Source organism: Protopterus annectens, chromosome 5.part0 (assembly GCF_019279795.1).
Source record: "Protopterus annectens isolate FY-2018-M chromosome 5.part0, PAN1.0, whole genome shotgun sequence".
NCBI classification, from domain to species: Eukaryota; Metazoa; Chordata; order Ceratodontiformes; family Protopteridae; genus Protopterus; species Protopterus annectens.
In genome coordinates, this window is record NC_056735.1 from 1,672,712,365 (window position 1) to 1,672,732,400 (window position 20,036).

The 20,036-nt window shown below is 42.6% G+C and overlaps 1 protein-coding gene across 1 annotated transcript in view; it reads right to left on the reverse strand.

Moving 5' to 3' along the window:
* The window catches only part of BRWD1 (bromodomain and WD repeat domain containing 1), a gene marked incomplete in the record, with an annotated part of 4,378,631 nt that overhangs the window by 1,498,722 nt on the left and 2,859,873 nt on the right, over positions 1 to 20,036 (reverse strand). The window contains 1 exon segment of the mRNA XM_044071461.1: positions 13,214 to 13,321. Within this exon segment, the coding sequence (XP_043927396.1) occupies positions 13,214 to 13,321 (108 nt within the window).

Sequence of the window (20,036 nt, forward strand, 5' to 3'; positions counted from 1 at the left end):
GGGGTGGTGGAGGAGATGGGAAATTTGAATTAGGAGGCCAAAGCTAGAATAAGAGGAACTGCAGCCAACTAGCACAGTGTCAGACGTAGTGCATGATAGAAGAATGCTAAAGCTGCTGAAAAGTAGCTAAAGCTGCTGAAAAGTAAGGTGCACAAAACAGTGGTGTAACCTGTACTACTGTATGGTACAAAAAACCTGGGTAGTAAATGCAGAGCAGTTGAAGAAGCTAGAGGTGACGAAGATGAAGTGTCTGAGATGGGTGGTTGGATGCATGCCGTGGAACAGTCGAAAAAAAATGAGGAAATCAGAGCAGAAGATAAAGTATTACCAACTGCAGAGAAGGTCAAAGAGAACAGATTACAGTGGTTTGGGCACATGTGCAGAAAACCAGAAGACAATCTGCTGAAGATGATTTAGGACAGACAAGAGAAAATGAGAGCAGCCAGCAAAGAGATGGATGGATTGTGTGAGAGAAGACCTGCCACAGTCAAGAAAGACCGTCAAAGGTAGGGGAGTGGCAGTGAATTGAGAGAGTTGGGGACAGTTGACAACACCCCAACCCCATGAAAAAAATGGGAAAAAAGAGGATTGATGACAATTCCAATGATCATAACCTACTTCATAAATCTTCTGAAAGAGAGAGATCACAAATTATTATCATGGCAAGGTATGTGGACTGAGCTAAAAGAAAAGAAATTATTAGAATGAAATGCACTAGTAATGTTTCCTTTGTAAGGGGTTAACAATGCACTAGTGCCATTTTCATAACTGTTTATATTAAAAAGAAAAAAAAAATCTACAAAAAGTTGCATTGTAATAGAAATAACATACCGACTGATATTCAGAAACAAATACATACGATCTGAGGCCTTGTAGAGTACATAAGCCTAGTGTGATTCTTAAAACATCACTGGTCTGAAGATTAGAGGCTTACAACCTGATCTCTGAATTTTTTTCTCAGCCACATGTAAAGTAAGCAGTCTGTGGGTGTGGCCTATGTAAATTACATTTCTAGAAGAGTGCTGTTGCCAAAATGAGTGATTAAATATCATTTTTCTGCATTTTCTTGCTGCCTCTAGCTAATTCCACCTAAAACGCCGATTTTCTAGAGTTTCTGTGATTTAAAAACTTGTTTCAGCTACATATTGTACTTATTTTACTGCCTGCACTTTAACAAAGTTGTTTTTGTGTTTAAATTACCTGTTTAACAGTTGTAGGCTACACACTTAAGTGTGATAGCCATTTCTGTGCATTTAAAGTGTTCTTTTGATTGTATCCGTTTTATTTTCTGAAAAAAAAAAAACAAAAAAAAAATACTTGTTTTCCCGCCTTTCTAAGCTAGTTTAGTCCAGTTTTCAGGTTAGTGCTGAATTGAGAGCTGTGTTACAAAGTTCCTGTGTTTGCCCATACCTTACTTGGATAGAAGGAAGTTTCTCTGTTCACTGTGAGAGAGGGTGCTTTGAGCAGCCTATCTGTCCCTGGAGGAGGAGTGGTTTCAGGCCAGCAATTAGTAGTTTATTGGCCATTTGGGCTAATTTTCATCTCTTTCATTTCCCTGCTAGAACGGGCAGCACCGGTTAGCTAAGGTATAACTATTCCTGCCTCCACAAAGTCTACTCTTCAATTTTTCCCTTGGAACTAGACAAACTTTCACCTTAAGCACTCAGATCATTCACTTCTCATCCCTGCACTTGCCCAAAACTCATAGCAAGCACTAATAAACCTTAGCACTAGACCCCACCTATACTGCAGAGAAGGACAAGGCTCTCTATTCGACCTTACCAGCCAATCAGTAAAACAGTTCACTGCACCTATCCAGGCATGTCCAAAGGGCAGTTTCAGGTGTACTCTCCAGTCCAACTGGTGAATCTGGGCATTTTGAGGCAATGTTACAATTGCCTCATGTACACAGACAACCCTCTCCTCCTTCCACCAAACATTAATACATGCAAGAGATGCAATTATATAGCCAAACTGGAGGCTAAGCTCTCTCAACCCAAGACTGGACCAGGCAGTCAAGAGGAGAAGGGAATTACTTGCATCACACCATCAGTCTCACACAGACCTATGAAACCAGCACTGGCAAAAAAACACACATAAATACACAAAAACATACTCAGAGGCTCTAAATAAAAATCTGCAAAAGCAACAGAGACTTCCAAAGCAGACATCCAAGCAACCTCCACCCCCCCCCCAACACAAAAAATGAAACACATACTTCACAAAACCAGTGTGCCACACAATCACAGCCCTTAAGGCAAAATAACACACCCAACACACTAGTAATAGGTGACTCTATAGTCAGGCACACTGACGTCCCACTCACTAGGCTGAACAAGGAGAAGGTTACTGTTAGTTGTCTGTCAGGTGTCAGGATCTGCCACATAACACAAGCACTCCGGTCACTCCAGAACAAGTACAAATATGACTCTGTCATTGTCCATGTTGGTGTGAATGACCTGAGCTGTACCACCCTGGACTACATAAAAAGAGACATGGAGGAGCTCTCTGATCACGTAGCCCAGGCTGGTATGACCCTGACCCTGAGTAGCATCCTGCCCTCACCAAGAATGATACCACGGTATACAGAAAAAATTATCAACTTCAACAACTGGCTAAGCTTCTGGTGTCATTCAAAGGGGATCCAGTGTCAGTCAGCCTGGGATGACATGCTCAACAAGCCATGCTGTTTGCCAGAGACGGCTTGCACCTGTCACACCCTTAGGCTTTCGAATATTGGCCAAGGCTCTTGCCACTCCTATAGTGCCTTTTTTTAGGCAAGGCTCAAAAGACAAACCCACTGCTGTAAATAGCACAAGTAACAAAAAACTGAGGGTAATGCTGCTCAATGCCAGAAGTCTAAACCTCAAAATGCACGCACTCGAGGCACTCCTCAGTATAGAGAAAATCGATATATGTGCAGTAACAGAAACCTGGTTTAAGGCTCCAGAGGGCACCCCAGCACTACCAGGCTACAACTCATACCATACATTTTGGCCACAAAACCCAGCCCGAAATACAAAAGGCGGGGGAGTATCCATATTCATCAAGGATACCCACACCTCCTGGTTAGTGGCAGAGCACGATGCTTCAGATATCATCCACGTGCAACTAATAACGGGAAAAACTGCTATTCAAATTATAGCTTGCTACAGATCACCCACCATGTCCCAGGACCCCCACGCCGCATTCCTGGAAACACTGGGAAACACAAAGGTCCTACCAAACACCCTGATATTGGGTGATTTCAATTATCCAAACATTAACTATGAGAACTACTCAAGTACGAACTCCCTGGCCCAACATTTCTTAGAATTTATAAACTCAAATGCCATGGAATAACTGGTTAACAACCCCCAGCAGAGGTGACAACATATTGGACCTGGTCATCACCAACATGGGCAACCGATGTTCCACACCAGAGGTCAACCCCTCGCTGGTTAGATCTGACCATAAACAAATCACTCTGGATATCCACATTCCGCCACCACCCCTGGTCAAAGAAACCTCCGTGAAAAACTTTTCAAAAGCAAACTTCACGTTACTTAAGACCGAGGTGGGAAGTTTCAAAGACCCCATGCTAAAGGATAACGCTGTCCAAGCTGCAAAATCCTTTACTAATGCACTCTATGGGCACCTACAAGAATGCATGGATCATGCTATCCTAAGCAAAACCAAGACTCACTCCTCCAAGAAAAGGAAACCAGTCTGGTGGATCCCTGCCATAAACAAGCTATACAATAGGAGGAGGAAACTAGTACAGAAAAGAATAAAATACCAAGAAGGGAAGACATCCCTGATCAGTATCAGCAAGAAACTATGTTCCCTCATAAAATCATCCAAGGCTAGCTTCAAAAGAAAAACTGCCATGGACTCCAAAGATAACTACAAGGCATTCTTTAGCTATGTCAAGAATCTAAGTGACAATTCTCAGATCTTCTCAGAGTTAGTGCAGAATGGCACAAAATATACTGAACTGACCGATATAGCCAACATCCTGGCAGACCAGTTCAGTGCAAATTTCACCCCCCCCCCACCCCCAAAAGGGCCCATAACTATACCAGAAGAATGTACTGACCCTGAAATCACAGACACTCAGGTTAAAATAGCCCTTTCCAAAGCCAAAAACACAGCATCATTGGGACCGGACGGTGTCTCAGGCTGCGTCCTACAGGAGCTCAAAGATGAACTAACCTCTCACCTAAACACACTGTTTAAACAGCCTCTCCACAGGCTACGTGCCCACAGAGTGGCGCACAGCAATGGTTATTCTGCTCCAGAAAGGTGGAGCCACAACGGACCCCAGGAATTACAGCCCTATAAGCCTGACTAGCTTGGTCTGCAAAGCTATGGAGCGCATCATCATGGATTTCATTAACAGAGACATTGGAAACCTCCAAACACTGGACCCAACCCAGTTCAGCTTTGTTAAGGGCAGATCATGCCTCCTAAACCTGGTGGACTTCTTTCAGACAGTTACCAAGGCTATAGACGAGAGAAAGGTGGCCCACACAGCCTACCTAGACCTCACAAAGGCTTTCGACATTATTCCCCACTCAGGTATTATAGACAAGCTCACCAGCCTGAACATAAACCCCTACGTCACGAGATGGGATGCCAACTGGCTCATGGACAGAATCCACATGGTAAGAGTTGCAGGAGCTAGGTCTAACTCTAAACCTGGTACAAGTGGCATTCCCCAGGGCTCAGTCCTAGTACTCCTCCTGTTCGGCATATACTTCTCAGAGGTACAGGCAAGCACAGGACGACTATGGCTCACCAAGTTCGCAGACGACTGCAAACTAGGGGCTATAACTGACTCTCCAGCTGACACAGACATCCTCCAAAAGGGTCTCACTGAGACAGATACCTGGTGTCAAAACCATGGTCTCAAGCTAAATGCCAAAAAGTGCATAGTCATCCCCTTTGGAAAAAAAACAAAGTACCCACAAACTACCACATAGGTGGTAGCCCCCTAAATATGGAAGACGTAATAAAGGATCTGGGAACCCAAGTAGATAGTAACCTCTCCTTTGATAATCACATTGCCAAAGTGGTTAGAAAACCCTTCTATGTGGCCCACCTAATCACAAAAGTGTTTGCATCCAGATCGAAAGAGGTCATTGGGCCCCTCTACGCATCACTCATCAGACCCATCACAGAGTACAATGCCCCATTTGGGATGTTCCTTACAAGACACCTGCAACAACCGAAAAGACCACAGAAGTTCCTCACCAAAAGGATCACTGGTCTCAAGCAGATGCCTTATGCAGCTCGACTGAAGAAACTCCAGCTGTACTCGGTTGCATACAGCCTACTCAGAGCTGATCTCTGCCTGACATACAAGGCCATGTCCAACCCAGAATTGATGGACATGCTCCACCTAAAGAAAACCATATCCCCTCGAGCCACACGCTCCAGGGATCTAAACCTTACCACAACAACAAACAGGATGTGCTGGAGGGATATATTCCTCTCTCAGAGACTTCCCATGCTCTGGAACAAGATTCCAATCTACATTAGGCAGAGCTCCTCGTTAACCCTCTTCAAGAGAAACCTTGACGAGTGGATGGGAAACAGAAAGTTTACCCCAGGGATCACTTCAATGGCTCTGCTGGACAGAGGCACAGGGAACTAATCTAAGGGGGCGGCGAAAGCCAACACATTCCGGCTAGGCTTATCAATGCTTTCTGGCTACGGTTGCCACCCGTCCCGTTGTCAGCGGGACACTCACGGGTTGAGGCCTCTCATCCCGCTTCCCGCAGTCACCAAGCGTGGGACTTTAAAAGTCCCGGTTTTCCCCCTTTCGCGATCGCGAAACGCAAATAATTTAATTGCCGTGGAAAAGCCGAAAATACTTCCGGTTTTTCCACAGCAATGCGGCTACGTCACCACCCGGACCTGCAGTTAGAGGGATTCCTCCCTGCTAGGTCCGGGTGGTAATGCAGCACAGTAATTGGCTGCAGGTGTTGGAGGGGGCGGGAACTTGCTCAGAAGAGCCCCATAAAGGTCGCAGCTGTAGAGCACTAAGCTCTATAGCAGCTGCAACTCAGATCTGATTCTATCTCCAGCCAGGATTGAAGCCAGCCAGGAAAGAAGCCAGCCAGGGAAGAAGCCAGCCAGGGAAGAAGCCAGCAAGGGAAGAAGCCAGCAAGGGAAGAAGCCAGCAAGGGAAGAAGCCAGCAAGGGAAGAAGCCAGCAAGGGAAGAAGCCAGCAAGGGAGTCTGCCTGCCAACCAGCCCAGCCAGCCTGGAAAGAAGCCAGCAAGGGAGCCTGCCTGCCAGCCAGGAAAGAAGCCAGCAAGGGAGCCTGCCTGCCAGCCCAGCCAGGAAAGAAGCCAACAAGGGAGCCTGCGTGCCAGCCAGGAAAGAAGCCAGCAAGGGAGCCTACCTGCCAGCCAGCAAGGGAGCCAGCCAGCCCAGCCACTGCTTGAACAACCAACTAGCCATTCTATCAGGAAGGAAGCAAGTTAGCCCAGCAATAACTGTGATAGTGGTAAGTAAATTGCATTTTGTGGCTTTAGTGATTTAAAATGGGAATAGTGTGCTTTATTTAAGTTTTTAATGTTTAGAGGTAGATGGGGATGTAGTATGCAGTATTTAAATCTGTGCAGTGGTTATTTTGAGACTTTTGAGTACTAGTTTAAAATGGGAATATATTGTGGTTTAATTTTTTTAATGTTTACAGGTAGATGGTGGGTGCAGTACGCAGTATTTAAATCTGTGCAGTGGATATTTTGATATTTTTGAGTAGTAGTTTTTAAAGATATAAAACCTGAATGTATATGTAATTGTTATTATTCTTGGGGGTATGATTTGGAAGCATTACTTTTAAAAGGCTGAACTATGTATAGAAGTTGTTTCTGTTGGGGGGCAGTGAAATATAAATTTAGTGTGACTCATTTCTATTGTCATAGCTTATTCTGGGTATTGTCTGTTTGCAGATAGGAAATGTTCAAGCATAGTTTGCACTTTTTTGTATGGAAATGTGTGCAATTTAATGCTGTTTTCAGGAAGTTACGATATACTGTTTAGGTAATTTTTCCTGTTAGTTCCTGCAAGTCCATGTGTATGTGGTACAAGTCTACCTTTTGAGGGGGAATGTTAACAGTTAATGTAATTCATTTATTATTCTAGTAGGTACATGTTGCCAATTTGCCGAAGCTGTTTCAAGATTGCTTTCATTTATACTTGTAAATTTATTATGCATTTTTAATAAGGTTAAAATGTACGGCTTTGCTTGTAATGTGAATATGGGTGTGTTGCTTTTACTTGGGCCTGTTTATTGCATTGCTGTGCTGGATTAATTGCTGTTTTGAGGTAAAAGGAGCCCATGGTGTCTGCTGTACATTGTAGTTTGTTACTTCTCTTGCAAGAAGTATTTTTAAAAGTTAAAATGTTTATGGACTTTTTTCCCGTTTATTTTTTTTGTGGATGGATGCTCAGAAGTTAATGCAATGTATTTGAGATTGTGCTAAACCATGTCGTTGTTACAGGGTAGTTTGCGTTTATAAGTAGCAAAGTTTGTATTTTGTGTTTTAGTGAGGTCTTCAACATACTTGTGTACTGTTTTCATTATAGTCCAATTACGACCAGTGCTGCTGTTGGGCATGTTCATTAATAGATCATTGCGCTGTGTAAATTAGTGCCGTACATTTCTTTTAACTGCTGTGGTCAAAAGCTAAAGCAGGTCTATGGTATCCACTGTGCATTCTCATTCATTTTAGTGTTTTTTGGTTCAGTGAATGTGGTTAACTTTTTTTGTCTTGAGGGGTGGGGTGAGGTGGGCATGTTCAGTGGTAAAAATAATGCACTTAATTTTCTACAAGCTGTATTAATGTTAGTTTTCAATTGCCAAAATGCCCCCTACATTACCTCATTTACTATTTGATCTTTTTCAAACTGACTGTAAACTCTATTTTGCTCCATTCCTTGGTTATTTTGCATGCCAATGTTTTTCAAGTCAGTTCTTTTGTGTGGCAATTTTTTTCACGCCAGTTCTTTCACATGCCAATGTTTTTCAAGCCAGTTCTTTCACATGCCAATGTTTTTCAAGCCAGTTCTTTTGTGTGCCAATGTTTTTTCAAGCCATTTCTTTCACATGCCAATGTTTTTCGAGCCAGCTCTTTCATGTGCCAATGTTTTTCAAGCCAGTTCTTGAGCATGCCAATGTTTTTCAAGCCAGTTTTGTTTTTTGCATGCCAATGTTTTTTGAGCCAGTTTTTTCGTGTGCCAATGTTTTTCAAACCAGTTCTTTCGCATGCCAAAGTTTTTCAAGCCAGTTCTTTTGCATGCCAATGTTTTTCGAGCCAGCTCTTTCATGTGCCAATGTTTTTCAAGCCAGTTCTTTCGTATGCCAATGTTTTTCAAGCCAGTTTTTTCGCATGCCAATGTTTTTCGAGCCAGTTCTTTCATGTGCCAATGTTTTTCAAGCCAGTTCTTTTGTTTGCCAATGTTTTTCAAGCCAGTTCTTTCATTTGCCAATGTTTTTCGAGCCAGTTCTTTCATGTGCCAATGTTTTTCAAACCAGTTCTTTCGCATGCCAATGTTTTTTGAGCCAGTTCTTTCGCATACCAATGTTTTTCGAGCCAGTTCTTTCGTGTGCCAATATTTTTCGAGCCAGTTCTTTCGTGTGCCAATGTTTTTCGAGCCAGTTTTTTGTGTGTCAATTAAGCCAGTTCATTTGTGCTGTGCAGCAGTATGTTACTGAACCATACTAACACAGTCTTGGTAAATATGTTGCATATCAGGTAAGTACAGATTCAAGCATGAAGAGAGCAGCAGTTTCATCACAGTCAACCAGCAGCAAGAGAATGTGCAAGTGGCAGGACGTTTGAAAAACAGAATTTGACTGGATCGAGAGATGCACTGATGTCAAAGCATTCTGCAGGTACTGCAAGAGAGAATTTCTAGTGACCCATGGTGGAAGAAATGATGTCGCACGACATGAGGCAACTGAACAACATAAGACTGCCATTCTTCAAGCTAAATCCACTTACCTGATGACAAAGTGGGCAAGGAATGCAAACCTTGAGGGACCAGAACTTAGGATCATTGCAGCAGAAGCCTCTGAGGTTTTCCATGCTGTTAAGCACAATATTTCGTATAACAGCTTGGACTGTGCAGTAAAGTTGGCCAGCCAGTTGTACAGTGACTCAGACACTGCAAAGAAACTATCTTGTGGCAGAACCAAGGCTGAAGCCATAGTCGAAAATGTTTTGGGACCACACTCATTGGAATGCCTCCTGTATGACCTTCAAAAACCAGGTACTTCATTTGCAATTTCATCACATGCTTCCAACAAGGGCAACATAAAATTATTTCCCCTTGTTGTGAGGTATTTTTCTAAAGAAGAAGGGGTGGTGAATGGCCTTTTGGACTTCTATGAAGACCCTGATGAATCGGCACAGGCTATTTCACAGCAAATTTCCAACATTATTGAAAGGCACTCCTTGCCCTGGAACCATATTTCAGCTTATGGGGCTGATAATGCCAATGTGAACTATGGGAAGAAATATGGTGTGTATACCAGATTAAAAGAAAAGTGCCCATCACTCCAGAAGGCTAACTGTGTTGCCCATATCATTCACAATGCATCCAAAAAAGCTGCAGCACAACTACCATACGATGTGGAAGCATTTGTAATGAGACTTTTCAGCCACTTCTCAGGTTCGGCCACAAGGACCAGAGACTTGAAAGACTTCGAGTTTTGTGGCATGGAATTTGAGAGTCTGTTAAGACATGTGCCAACAAGGTGGCTGTCACTACTCCCAGCCATTGAAAGAGTAGTGAAAAATCTCCCAGTGCTCCAGTCCTATTTCCTCTCTCAGGGAGAAGAGGAGACCCCCTGGCAGATATGGCAGTACTTTTCAGCTAATGAGCATGGTGAGAATGAATTGCCTACGCTGCACCAGTACTATTTTCACTTTCTCTGTGCTTTTCTTGTTGATTTTAATGAACATATAAGTACATTAGAAAAATCAGCACTTACTGCCATGGAAACTTTTTGTGTAATGGTCTCTCTGAAGCAAAAACTGTAGGCAAGAGCTGAAGGTGCTTTCTTTGGAGGGAAACTTAGGGCACTTATGAGCACATTAGACAGCACTTCTGCTAACAAACTGAAAAGAAACTTCATTGTGTTCTTGGAGACAGCAGTGAAATACCTGGAGCAGCAGTTTGATTATACTGAAAGCAACTACTTGTTTACACTATCTAAATTATCTCTAAATGAGCCCTTTGCCTTCAGTGACTTGCTTAATGTGACCACTGCCCTGAGTCTGCAGGATGTAGATGAAAATTATCTTTTTAGGGACTACATGGCAATTAGGCCCTCTCTCGAACAGTTATGTAGCACAAGCTTGACCCCAGGAGAGAAGTGGCTGAAGGTTTTCAAAGAAGGGCCTGAACTGACTACACTCTATCCAGTAATTGCTAGGGTTTTATCTATACCGTCCTCAAACGCATTTGCAGAAAGAGTTTTTTCATTGGTAAAATGTAAATGGACAGATGTGCAAAACCGATGTAGGGTGGACTTGTTAAAAGCTGAACTAATGATGAGTGTAAATTACCGGATGAAATGTTGTGACTTTTACTCAAATGTTGCTTCAAATCGGGCCCTTCTTCAAGCCATAAAATCAAATTCAAAATACACTTATAAAAAAAAAGTGATTTATTGTACTACTGTGCAGTATAAAGTACTAGGGTGCAGTTCGTAATTTTGTGTTTTTCTTTGTTTAGCATTAATTTGCTAGGGTGCATATGTAGTACTAGGGTATGTAGTTTTGTGTTTTTTCTTTGCTTTACCTTTAATTGACAATAAGTCTTAATTTTATACTTGGCTTGTATGTGGTATGTAGATTTTTTAAGTTTTCTTTCTGAATAGCAATGGTTGGTTTATGAATTTTACTTTTTAAATAAAGTGTCTGTTTAATGATTAGTGTGTTTTTTATTCCTTTAAAGTTTATTTATTGTTACAACTGATTAGTGTGTGCTTGCAGTAACAGTTCACTTCATTTAAATGGTTTGAGTTTTCAGTATGCTGTAATGTCATAATGTTGCATCCCATAGCTAATACTGCATCTCCTTTAACAACTCTGGTAATGTCGTGGTGGGGGTGTGGCCAGTGTCATGTTGGCCACACCTCTACTCTGTTGACCACACCCCCATATCCCACTTTGCCCTTGTTAAAAGGTGGCAACCCTGTTTCTGGCAGATAGCCTAGTACCTACCTATAAACATCTCTGCATGTAAGACAGTTTTCTATGCTATGAAGGTAGCACAGAATTGCAAGTCAAAGACACTATTAAGGTTGCCACCTTTCACTATGGCCAAAACTGGACCAAGGCCACACCCCTTGCACCTCCCATAACCCCACCCATCTCTTCCCATCTCCAACCCATTTTCCATCCATCTCATTATATCACTGTCATGTCAGGTGAGGAGGAATGCCCTCTCTTTCCATTTACGGTGCTTTTTTCTGGCAATTTATTTACTATGCTTTTTGTTAAAATTAATAGTAAATTGCTGATTTAATGAACTCCCGATAGTCAGTTTCTTTTTTTGAAAAAGAATACTGGAGTTTGTACAGTGTTTTCCAGAGTGCTGGGCAATCGGTTTGATTTCCAAACAGCCTGAAAAAAAATGAATAGGTGGCAAATGCTGCTTACAGTGCAACTTCGCAGAGGGTGTGTTTGCACCTATTCACTTCCAACAGGCAATACTGCTTCCTCCAACAGGCAAGCTGCTGCTTTGCAGCTCAGTGAAGCACAGCTGCAGTCTACTCAATGAGGCACTTCTCTGCATTTTTTCTGAGTAGTGAACAAGTAACAGACATTCATCACGGGGCTTAATGGGATTCAGGGACATGCTAATTATCTACGTCTCTAAATCACACTGTAGCTTAGCAATGCAACCCTGTCAAACTCAACAGAGCACTGGCTTAAATCCAGCAGATATTTAGGAATACTGTCCATAGTTTCAGTTAGGAAACTAGTCTACTTTAGAATTATCTTCCTAAAAGCATTTACTTTTCTTTTTGTTTTTTTACCATGCTGTAGAAGACAAGACATTTTTATGTAGAAGCCAGCTATTGTTTTCAACACTTAGTGTACATAACCAATTCCTCACCATAGGACTAACTCTAGTGTAAGTAGTTAAGCTTTGGCCACCAATCTTTGCAGGACACAGTTTTCCATACAATATTTCTAAATTCATTCCATTTTTGGCAGAAACAGGTGCTTATCCCATTCCTTCCTTTTTGAAATTAAACAATGTTACACTGATTACCCATTTTTGCCTGAGTCTAACATTTACTGTGACAAAGAATCAATATTAACTTGTATTCTATACACACCTCTCAACTGTACAGATTTTTGCGAATGTCCAGATTTTTTACTTTTATTTTTGGTCTGTTCCTCATAAAATTTGTGTTTTTCTGGCAAATCTTGAGGGCTGAAGTCAGTAAATAATACTATATAATGACAGATATTTGAGTTTCAGACTTCATATCCTTCAGAAAATATATAATGCAAAATCTGTCATTACAGCAACTTTAAAAGTTTATAGGAGCAGTATTTAAACTCTGTTGCTGTTTCTGGGGCTTTGCACCCCCCTCCCCATTATTTGTGGCTTTGTACAGATTTCTTGTGGTGAGAGATTGGGAGGTATGATTCCATATGCATGGATGGCCTTACTACTGTACTATAGTTTGTGTTTGGCTCTTTAATATAAAGTCATGACCAAATTAAAACCAGACATTAATCAGCACTGGGCAAACCCAAGATGGAATCACCAAGACATACCATAAATCTTAAAAACAGCATTTGGGTCCCAGAGACTAATTAATCAACCCATCCATTCTTTAATTTGCTAATGACTACTTTATCCAGAAGGGTCATGGGGGAGCTGAACACTATCCAGCAGTCAGTGAGTACAAGGCAGGAAATGAAATCCTGGATAAGATGCCAACTTGCAGCAGTATGCATAAGCAAGCATCACCATGCATACATGCAGACACACAATTTGGAAGACTACCAAATTCACCTACACTACTACTACAGGATGTGGACAGAGACTGCAGTAACCAGTGAAAAATTACGTAGACACAGGGACACATTTAGGCTGCACAAAGAGGACAACCCAGCCAGGAAATTAACTGGAAACTTCAAAATACTAGCTACAAAAATAATACTAAAAAAAATGTCAAATATCCTTACCTCATCTCCCATTTGTGGAACGAACGGTGACTTTCTGGGCATAGTATCAGTTATCCAATCTGGAGGATTCCATTCACTTCTGTTTATTGGTGGACTTGAGGACTGGCCCTGAACATACAAATTAAACAGACTTTTAGAGAGAATTTGAGCACAATGTACTTCGTACTTGGAGCAGAGTACAGAATGTCAATTCCTACACAAGAATTTGACTTTTCAATAACTGTTTTCTTTTTTGGCTTTTCAATAACTTTATTAAACAATTTTAACCAGCCCACTTTACTATAATGAAAGAAAAAAGTTATGTACTCACCATAACTTTCCATCTGTGTTGCCCACTTTCATTCTTCCTAAAGTGATTGGTTCTGATCAGATTCTGATCTGACTCAGCCACTTCTACAAGATCATCAGATCCAAGAACTTTCAAGTTCCTCTCTTTACCCACAATGCCTCACCAACTTAACATACCTCAGATCAAGTTTGCTGCCCCTAGATATAAAGGGACAAGCTGTTATATAAACTAACAAAGGCAGAAAGGAAAAAGGAAGCTGGAGCTCAAACAAGGAACAGAGGTTCCTGTACCATTTTTAGATCTATCCAGAAGCAAAAGGAGGGGGGGGCAGTTAAAGAATGAAAATGAACACCACAGACGGAACGTTATGGTTAGTACAAAACTTTATCGATATCTTTTTCATTCATTCGTCAACTGATGGGACAGATTCCCCAGCTACTGTAACCTTGGAAGGCACTCGTGGAAGGATAGTCCGAAGTACTGCAGAGCCAAAGGCCGCTCTGTTCCCAGAAATCAAGTTTAATTTGTAATGAGCAATAAGTCTGATAATTTGACTAAGTTGCAATTGCACAAATATCAGAGAGAGAAGCTTTTGAGCAAAAAGCTGAAGACAATGTCACTGACCTTGTGGAATGAGCACTAGGAGGCCTGGGTAAGGATAAAAAGTACAGTTTTGTACCTACCATAAATGTAGATGTTCGAGGATCCACATTGCTGCAGTCCTAACTATTGGGGGTAGTCCGCTGTCCAGTCGGCCCGAATACCAAAGTATATGGCTGACGTCGGTCAGGGCGCATTAGACTGACGTCAGTACGTCAGGGTACTAATGCGCATGACCGACGTCATATCCTCAGTCTTTTCTTGCCCCAGATGTCAGAAGACCCTGAAAAGCTAAGGCCAAAACCAAAAATTCCAAACATACCTGCACCAAAAATATGTACAATATATACAAAATTACCAGAATATAACCTCACCTACACAACCACCCTTAAACACAGAGGGAAGGAGGGAGGGTAAATTGGACTGCAGCAATGTGGATCCTCGAACATCTACATTTATGGTAGGTACAAAACTGTACTATGTTCTTCATTCCACATTGCTGCAGTCCTAACTATTGGGTAGAATCCCAAAGCAGAAGTAAGGGAGGCTGGCAAATCATAAGGAAGCAGGAACTGACAACATGCCTTGCAAAATAGCTGTGGCAAAACCAGCCCTAGACTTAGAGTAGAGAGGAAGGTGATAATGTTTAGAGAAAGTATGCACTGAACTCCAAGTAGCTGCCTCCAAAATATCCTTAGTGGCCACCCCTTAGAAATGCTGTAGAAGTGGCAGTAGCCCTAGTGGAATGAGGCCTAATTCCAGCTGGAATCTCCTTGCCATGATGGGAATAACAAAATGCAATGCAAAACCCAATCCACCTAGAAATAGTTTGTTTTGACACAGGCTTGCCCTGCGAACCCAAAGCAAAAGAAACAAACAACTGCTGAGACTGCCTAAAATCCTTAGTCCTGCTCAAATAATAACGCAATTGCCTGTGTACATCTAAAGTGTGCAAAATCTTTTCCCCTTTATTTTGGGGATCTGCATAAAAAGTAGGCAAATGAATAGTTTGGTTTAAAGCCACACTAGAAACCACCTTAGGCATAAAGGAAGGATTAGTACGTAAAGATACCCTATTCCTTATGAAAAATCAAAAGGCTCTACCGCCATAAGGGCCTGCAACTCAGAAACCCTTCTTGCAGAAGTAATGGCCAACAAAAAAGCAGTCTTCCATGACAAATATTTCAATTCAGCAGTAGCCGCAGGCTCAAAAGGTTGTAGAGTAAGTTTCTCCAACACAAAATTGAGATCCCAAGCAGGAGTAGGAGCTCACGTGGGGTCTTATATTCTTTGCCCCTCTAAGAAATTGCTTGAACAAAGGATGCGAAAACAATGGTGGGTCACAATCATAGTGAGCTGAAATTGCTGCAGCATGAATCTTAATGGAAGAGAAAGACAAACCTTTGTCCAATAACTCAGTAAGATATTGAAGAGCCACACTCAAATTAGGCTCAGAAATCTCGAAATTGTTTGCTGCACTCCAAAACAAAAATCTCTTCCATTTTTCTGCGTACACTTTCCTTGTACTAGGTCTTCTGGCTTCCATAATCACATTTAAAACTTGTTGAGGAAGTTGAGACCTGCTGTCTTTCAAAACAGAATATGCCAGGCTGTTAGATGAAGAGATTGAAGCTTGACATTGAGCAGGTGACCGTCCCTCTGAGACAACAGGTGTGGAATCAAGGGTAAAGGCCATGGAGGCTTCCTTACCAGACTCCTCAGTAATGGGTACCAGTGCTGCCGAGGCCAATCTGGAGCTATTAAAATCATCCTTGGCTTGTCTTGTCTGACCTTTAGAAGCACCTTTGGGAGAAGAGGCAGAGGTGGAAAAGCATACACATGAAGATTTTTCCAACTGAAAGAAAGAACATCCACTTTCCAAGCTGTGTGATGAAACCTCTTTGTGCAAAACTTTGGCAGCTGGTGGTTTAGTGGAGAAGCGAACAGATCTATGTCTGGAGTTCCCCATGACACTGTCAATTTTTGAAATACATGAAGATCCAGTTTCCACTCGTGGGGATCCATGATTTGTCTGCTTAACACATCTGCTAAGGAGTTCTGTGCTCCGGCAGAAACCTTGCCTGAAGAGTTAGTTGCAAGCTGAGCGCAGTCTCCCATAAAATCATTGCTTGCCTGCACAATGGGTAAGAATGTGTTCCCGCTTGTTTGTTGATGTACCACATGACAGTTGTGTTGTCAGTTAGAATCAACACCTGCCCTGGAAGAAGTAACTCCTTGAAAGCCATTAATGCAAACTGGACTGCTAACATCTCTTTCATGTTGATATGTAGATGCTGTAGTCTGGCAGGCCACTTGTCTTGTATCCACTTTCCATTTAGATGAGCTCCCCAAGCAATGTCTGAGGCATCTGTCGTTAGAATCTGACTCGCCTCTGGCCGGGTCACAGAGAGTCCCTTGTTTAGGTGACATTCCTGAGCCCACCACAAAAATTCCTTTTGAATGCAAGGTATTATTTGAATGACAGTGTCCAAATCCTGGCAGTGCTGTGTCCATACATTTTTGAGATACCATTGCAGCTTCCTCATATGCAGTTTGGCATTGGGAAGCACCAGAATACAAGATGCCATGAACCCTAAGGCTTGAAGGACTGTCCTTGCAGTCAGCCCGGACTGAAGAGATAGTTGATGGAACTGGAAAGATTCTTTTGTTTGTCCGGGGTTAAAAAGGCCATCTGGGCTGCTGTATTCAGTCTCACACCCAGAAAGCACATGTCTTGAGAGGGTACTAGACTGGACTTTATTTCGTTCACAGAATACCCTAGGCATCTTAGCACTGCTATGACATAATCCAAATGCTGTAGAAGGTCTTCCTTTTCTTGAGCTAGAATCAGGCAGTCGTCCAAGTAAGGATAGATTTGAATTCCTTTTAGCCTGAAGTAAGCTATCACTGGAGCCAGAACCTTTGTGAATACTCTGGGTGCAGTGGATAAGCCAAAGGGTAATGCAGAGAACTGATAATGAGAATTTCCAGCTCGAAAACGCAGATACTTCCTGCAACTTAGTCTTATAGGCACATGAAGGTAAGCTTCCTTGAGATCTAAAGTTACCATCCAGTGATCCTTGCCCAGCAGAGGTAAAAGCTGTTGTAACGTCAACATTTTGAACTTGGGAACGTCCAGATAAGTGTTGAGGATAGATAAATCCAAAATTGGCCTCCACGTGTTCCCCTTCTTCGGTACTAGGAACAGGCGAGAATAAAATCCTAGGCCCCTTTCTGGCACAGGAACTGGCTGAATGGCCCCTATGTGGAGCAACAGAGAAATTTGCTTGTGAGCCTCTTGTCTTTGTAGAGGAGGAATGTCTGGCATGCCTTTGAAAGGAGGCATGGTATGGAAATAAAACCTGTAACCGTGGTGAATGATATCCAGAACCCATCTGTCTTGGGTAATTAAATCCCAATTTTCTTTGAAAAGAGACAGCCTTCCTCCCAAAGGTGCTGCCAGGCGAGAATGTACTGGCAGCTGAAAAGGCAGGTCATTGGGACTGCTTACAAAAGGACTGACCCCTGCCCTCACCAGAAGTCTGAGCAGGGAACTCCTGTCCTAGGCCTAAAAGAACCTTGAGCTCTGCCCCTACCACGTCTAGACCTACCCCTAGACTGGGAATCATAAGCAGGATAAGTCCATCCCTTAGTAGGCCAATTTCTACTAAACTTCGGAGGCTGCACCTGCAAAAATCCTTAACAGTTTGCATAGACTTAGCCTTGTCCTCCATTTTCTTTAAGACTGCTTCCACAGGCGAACCAAACAACACATCAGACTGCAAAGGAGCATCCAAAATCCTTGTTTTAACATGCTCAGCTAAATTCTGATCTCTCAACCAGGCATGCCTACGAAGAACAGAACCAGTGGCAGCCACCCTCGAGGAGGCCTGCACAGCATCAAAACCACATTGCAAGGAATGTTTACCCACCTGTTCAGACACATGAACTAAATCCTGCAACTCTTTACACTCAATACCTTCTGCCAGAGCATCCACCTTAGATTTCAATTGTGAAAGGAGATAATTCTGATATTTTAACATGTGAAACTGACAATTCAACGCCCTCATGGCTAAAGTGGAAGAAGTATACACTTTCTTTCCCCATCTATCCAAAGCCCTTGCCTCTTTATCAGGAGGAACAGGATTTTTAACAACAGAGGCCTTCACACCTTTAGGCCCCTGAGAGACAGTTTCGGGTCTGCCCTAGGACTCTTAAAAGATACTTATGAGCTTCAGGCACCCTATAGTACCTATCCGGTTTAACTGGGGCAGGAGGCAAAGAATCAGGATTGAGGGAAGCCTCTGCAAAACATCTTCCACCACATTCAGAACAGGAGGTATAGCTAAAGGCCTATGCTGGGGTAAAACAAGAATTCCCTAAGCCTCTTCCTGGAATCAGAGAAATCTTGACCTTCCCATTTAAAATGCTCCCTCATGGAATGCAGAGTCTCTGAAAATGAAAAATCCTCAGGAGGAGAAGCTGAAGGAGTAGAATCATCCACATCAGAATCAGAATAAGGAGGATACTCCTGCAAGTCTTCAGCCGAAGACTCAGAAGCCTCGAACATTGCTCAAAACTCTCAAACTCAGGTTCCACCCTAGGCCTCTTATCAGGAGGGGGCATAGAACCTCTAAACATAGTAATCAAATCCTCTGCCATTTTAAGCATATGTTTCTTAGGCAAAGACCCTGAAGCACTAGGAGAAACCCCCACTGAAGTTAAACTTGGCCTGCCTCTCAAAGAAGCCTTGGAAACAGAAGGGAGGCTCTAACCACCTTAGGAAGAGAGGGAAGAACAGCCACCTGAGAAGCCCCTCAGCCTGGCCTACTTCCTCGAGGATACATCCTGTAACAGTAAAGTCTCTCCCTGAGACTCCAAAGAAACACCTGGCAAAACCTCCGGCTCCACTGAGCCTTCTAAAGATCCGGCGTCTGGGACTGTCGGTTCTTCCACTCTAGGCTTTGCTGCTTTGTCCTTGCGCTTTTGGCGGCGCCGGAGCCTCCGACGGCATTTTATAATTACAACGCTTCCCAAAAACTAACCTGGCACAGTCTAACCTTCTCTTAATAGTGCGTTTGTTAAATCTAGCACAAGAGCGGCATCCAACAACGTCGTGCTCAGGCCCTAAACAAGGTATACACAAAGTATGGTAATCCCTATGAGGTATCTGTTTCCCACAAGAAATACAGTTATTCACTTTCTCTGACATCCGGTTAAATACTGAGGCAAGAAAAAACCAAAACATTCCCCAACGGGGTACTTAGCCAACTTTGATTCGGTCTGAAACTCCGACTTCAGAAACTTTCAGAACGCCAACCTGCACTCGCAAAATTGCTTCTGCATCGGACCATGCGGCAAAAAAGACTGAGGATATGACGTCGGTCATGCGCATTAGTACCCTGACGTACTGACGTCAGTCTAATGCGCCCTGACCGACGTCAGCCATATACTTTGGTATTCGGGCCGACTGGACAGCGGACTACCCCCAATAGTTAGGACTGCAGCAATGTGGAATGAAGAACATCTTTTTTTTACCATAAACAAAGGAAATACATTCAGTTAGTCATTTGGCAAATGTAACTTTGGATACTAGCTTGCCCAGTGTTAGAAGAAAATTAAACGAATACCTGGCCAGCCTTTCTGAAGTCTTTGGTTCTGTGAAGATAAAAGCAAAGTTGTCTACGCACATTCAAAAGGTGGAACATATATTCAACCTTAGTTGAAAAGTTAGGAAAGAAAACAGGTAGATTAATGACCTGATTTTGTTAGACTCAGAAGCTACCACAGGCAGAAAAGATGTATTTGTTCACAACAATACGCTCTCTTTGTGAAAAAACAGGTAAGGAGGCTTAGAAGACAGAGCCTGGAGTTCGGAAACTCATCTAGCTGATGTGACAGTGACCAGAAAAATGGTTTTCCAGAATAAAAAAT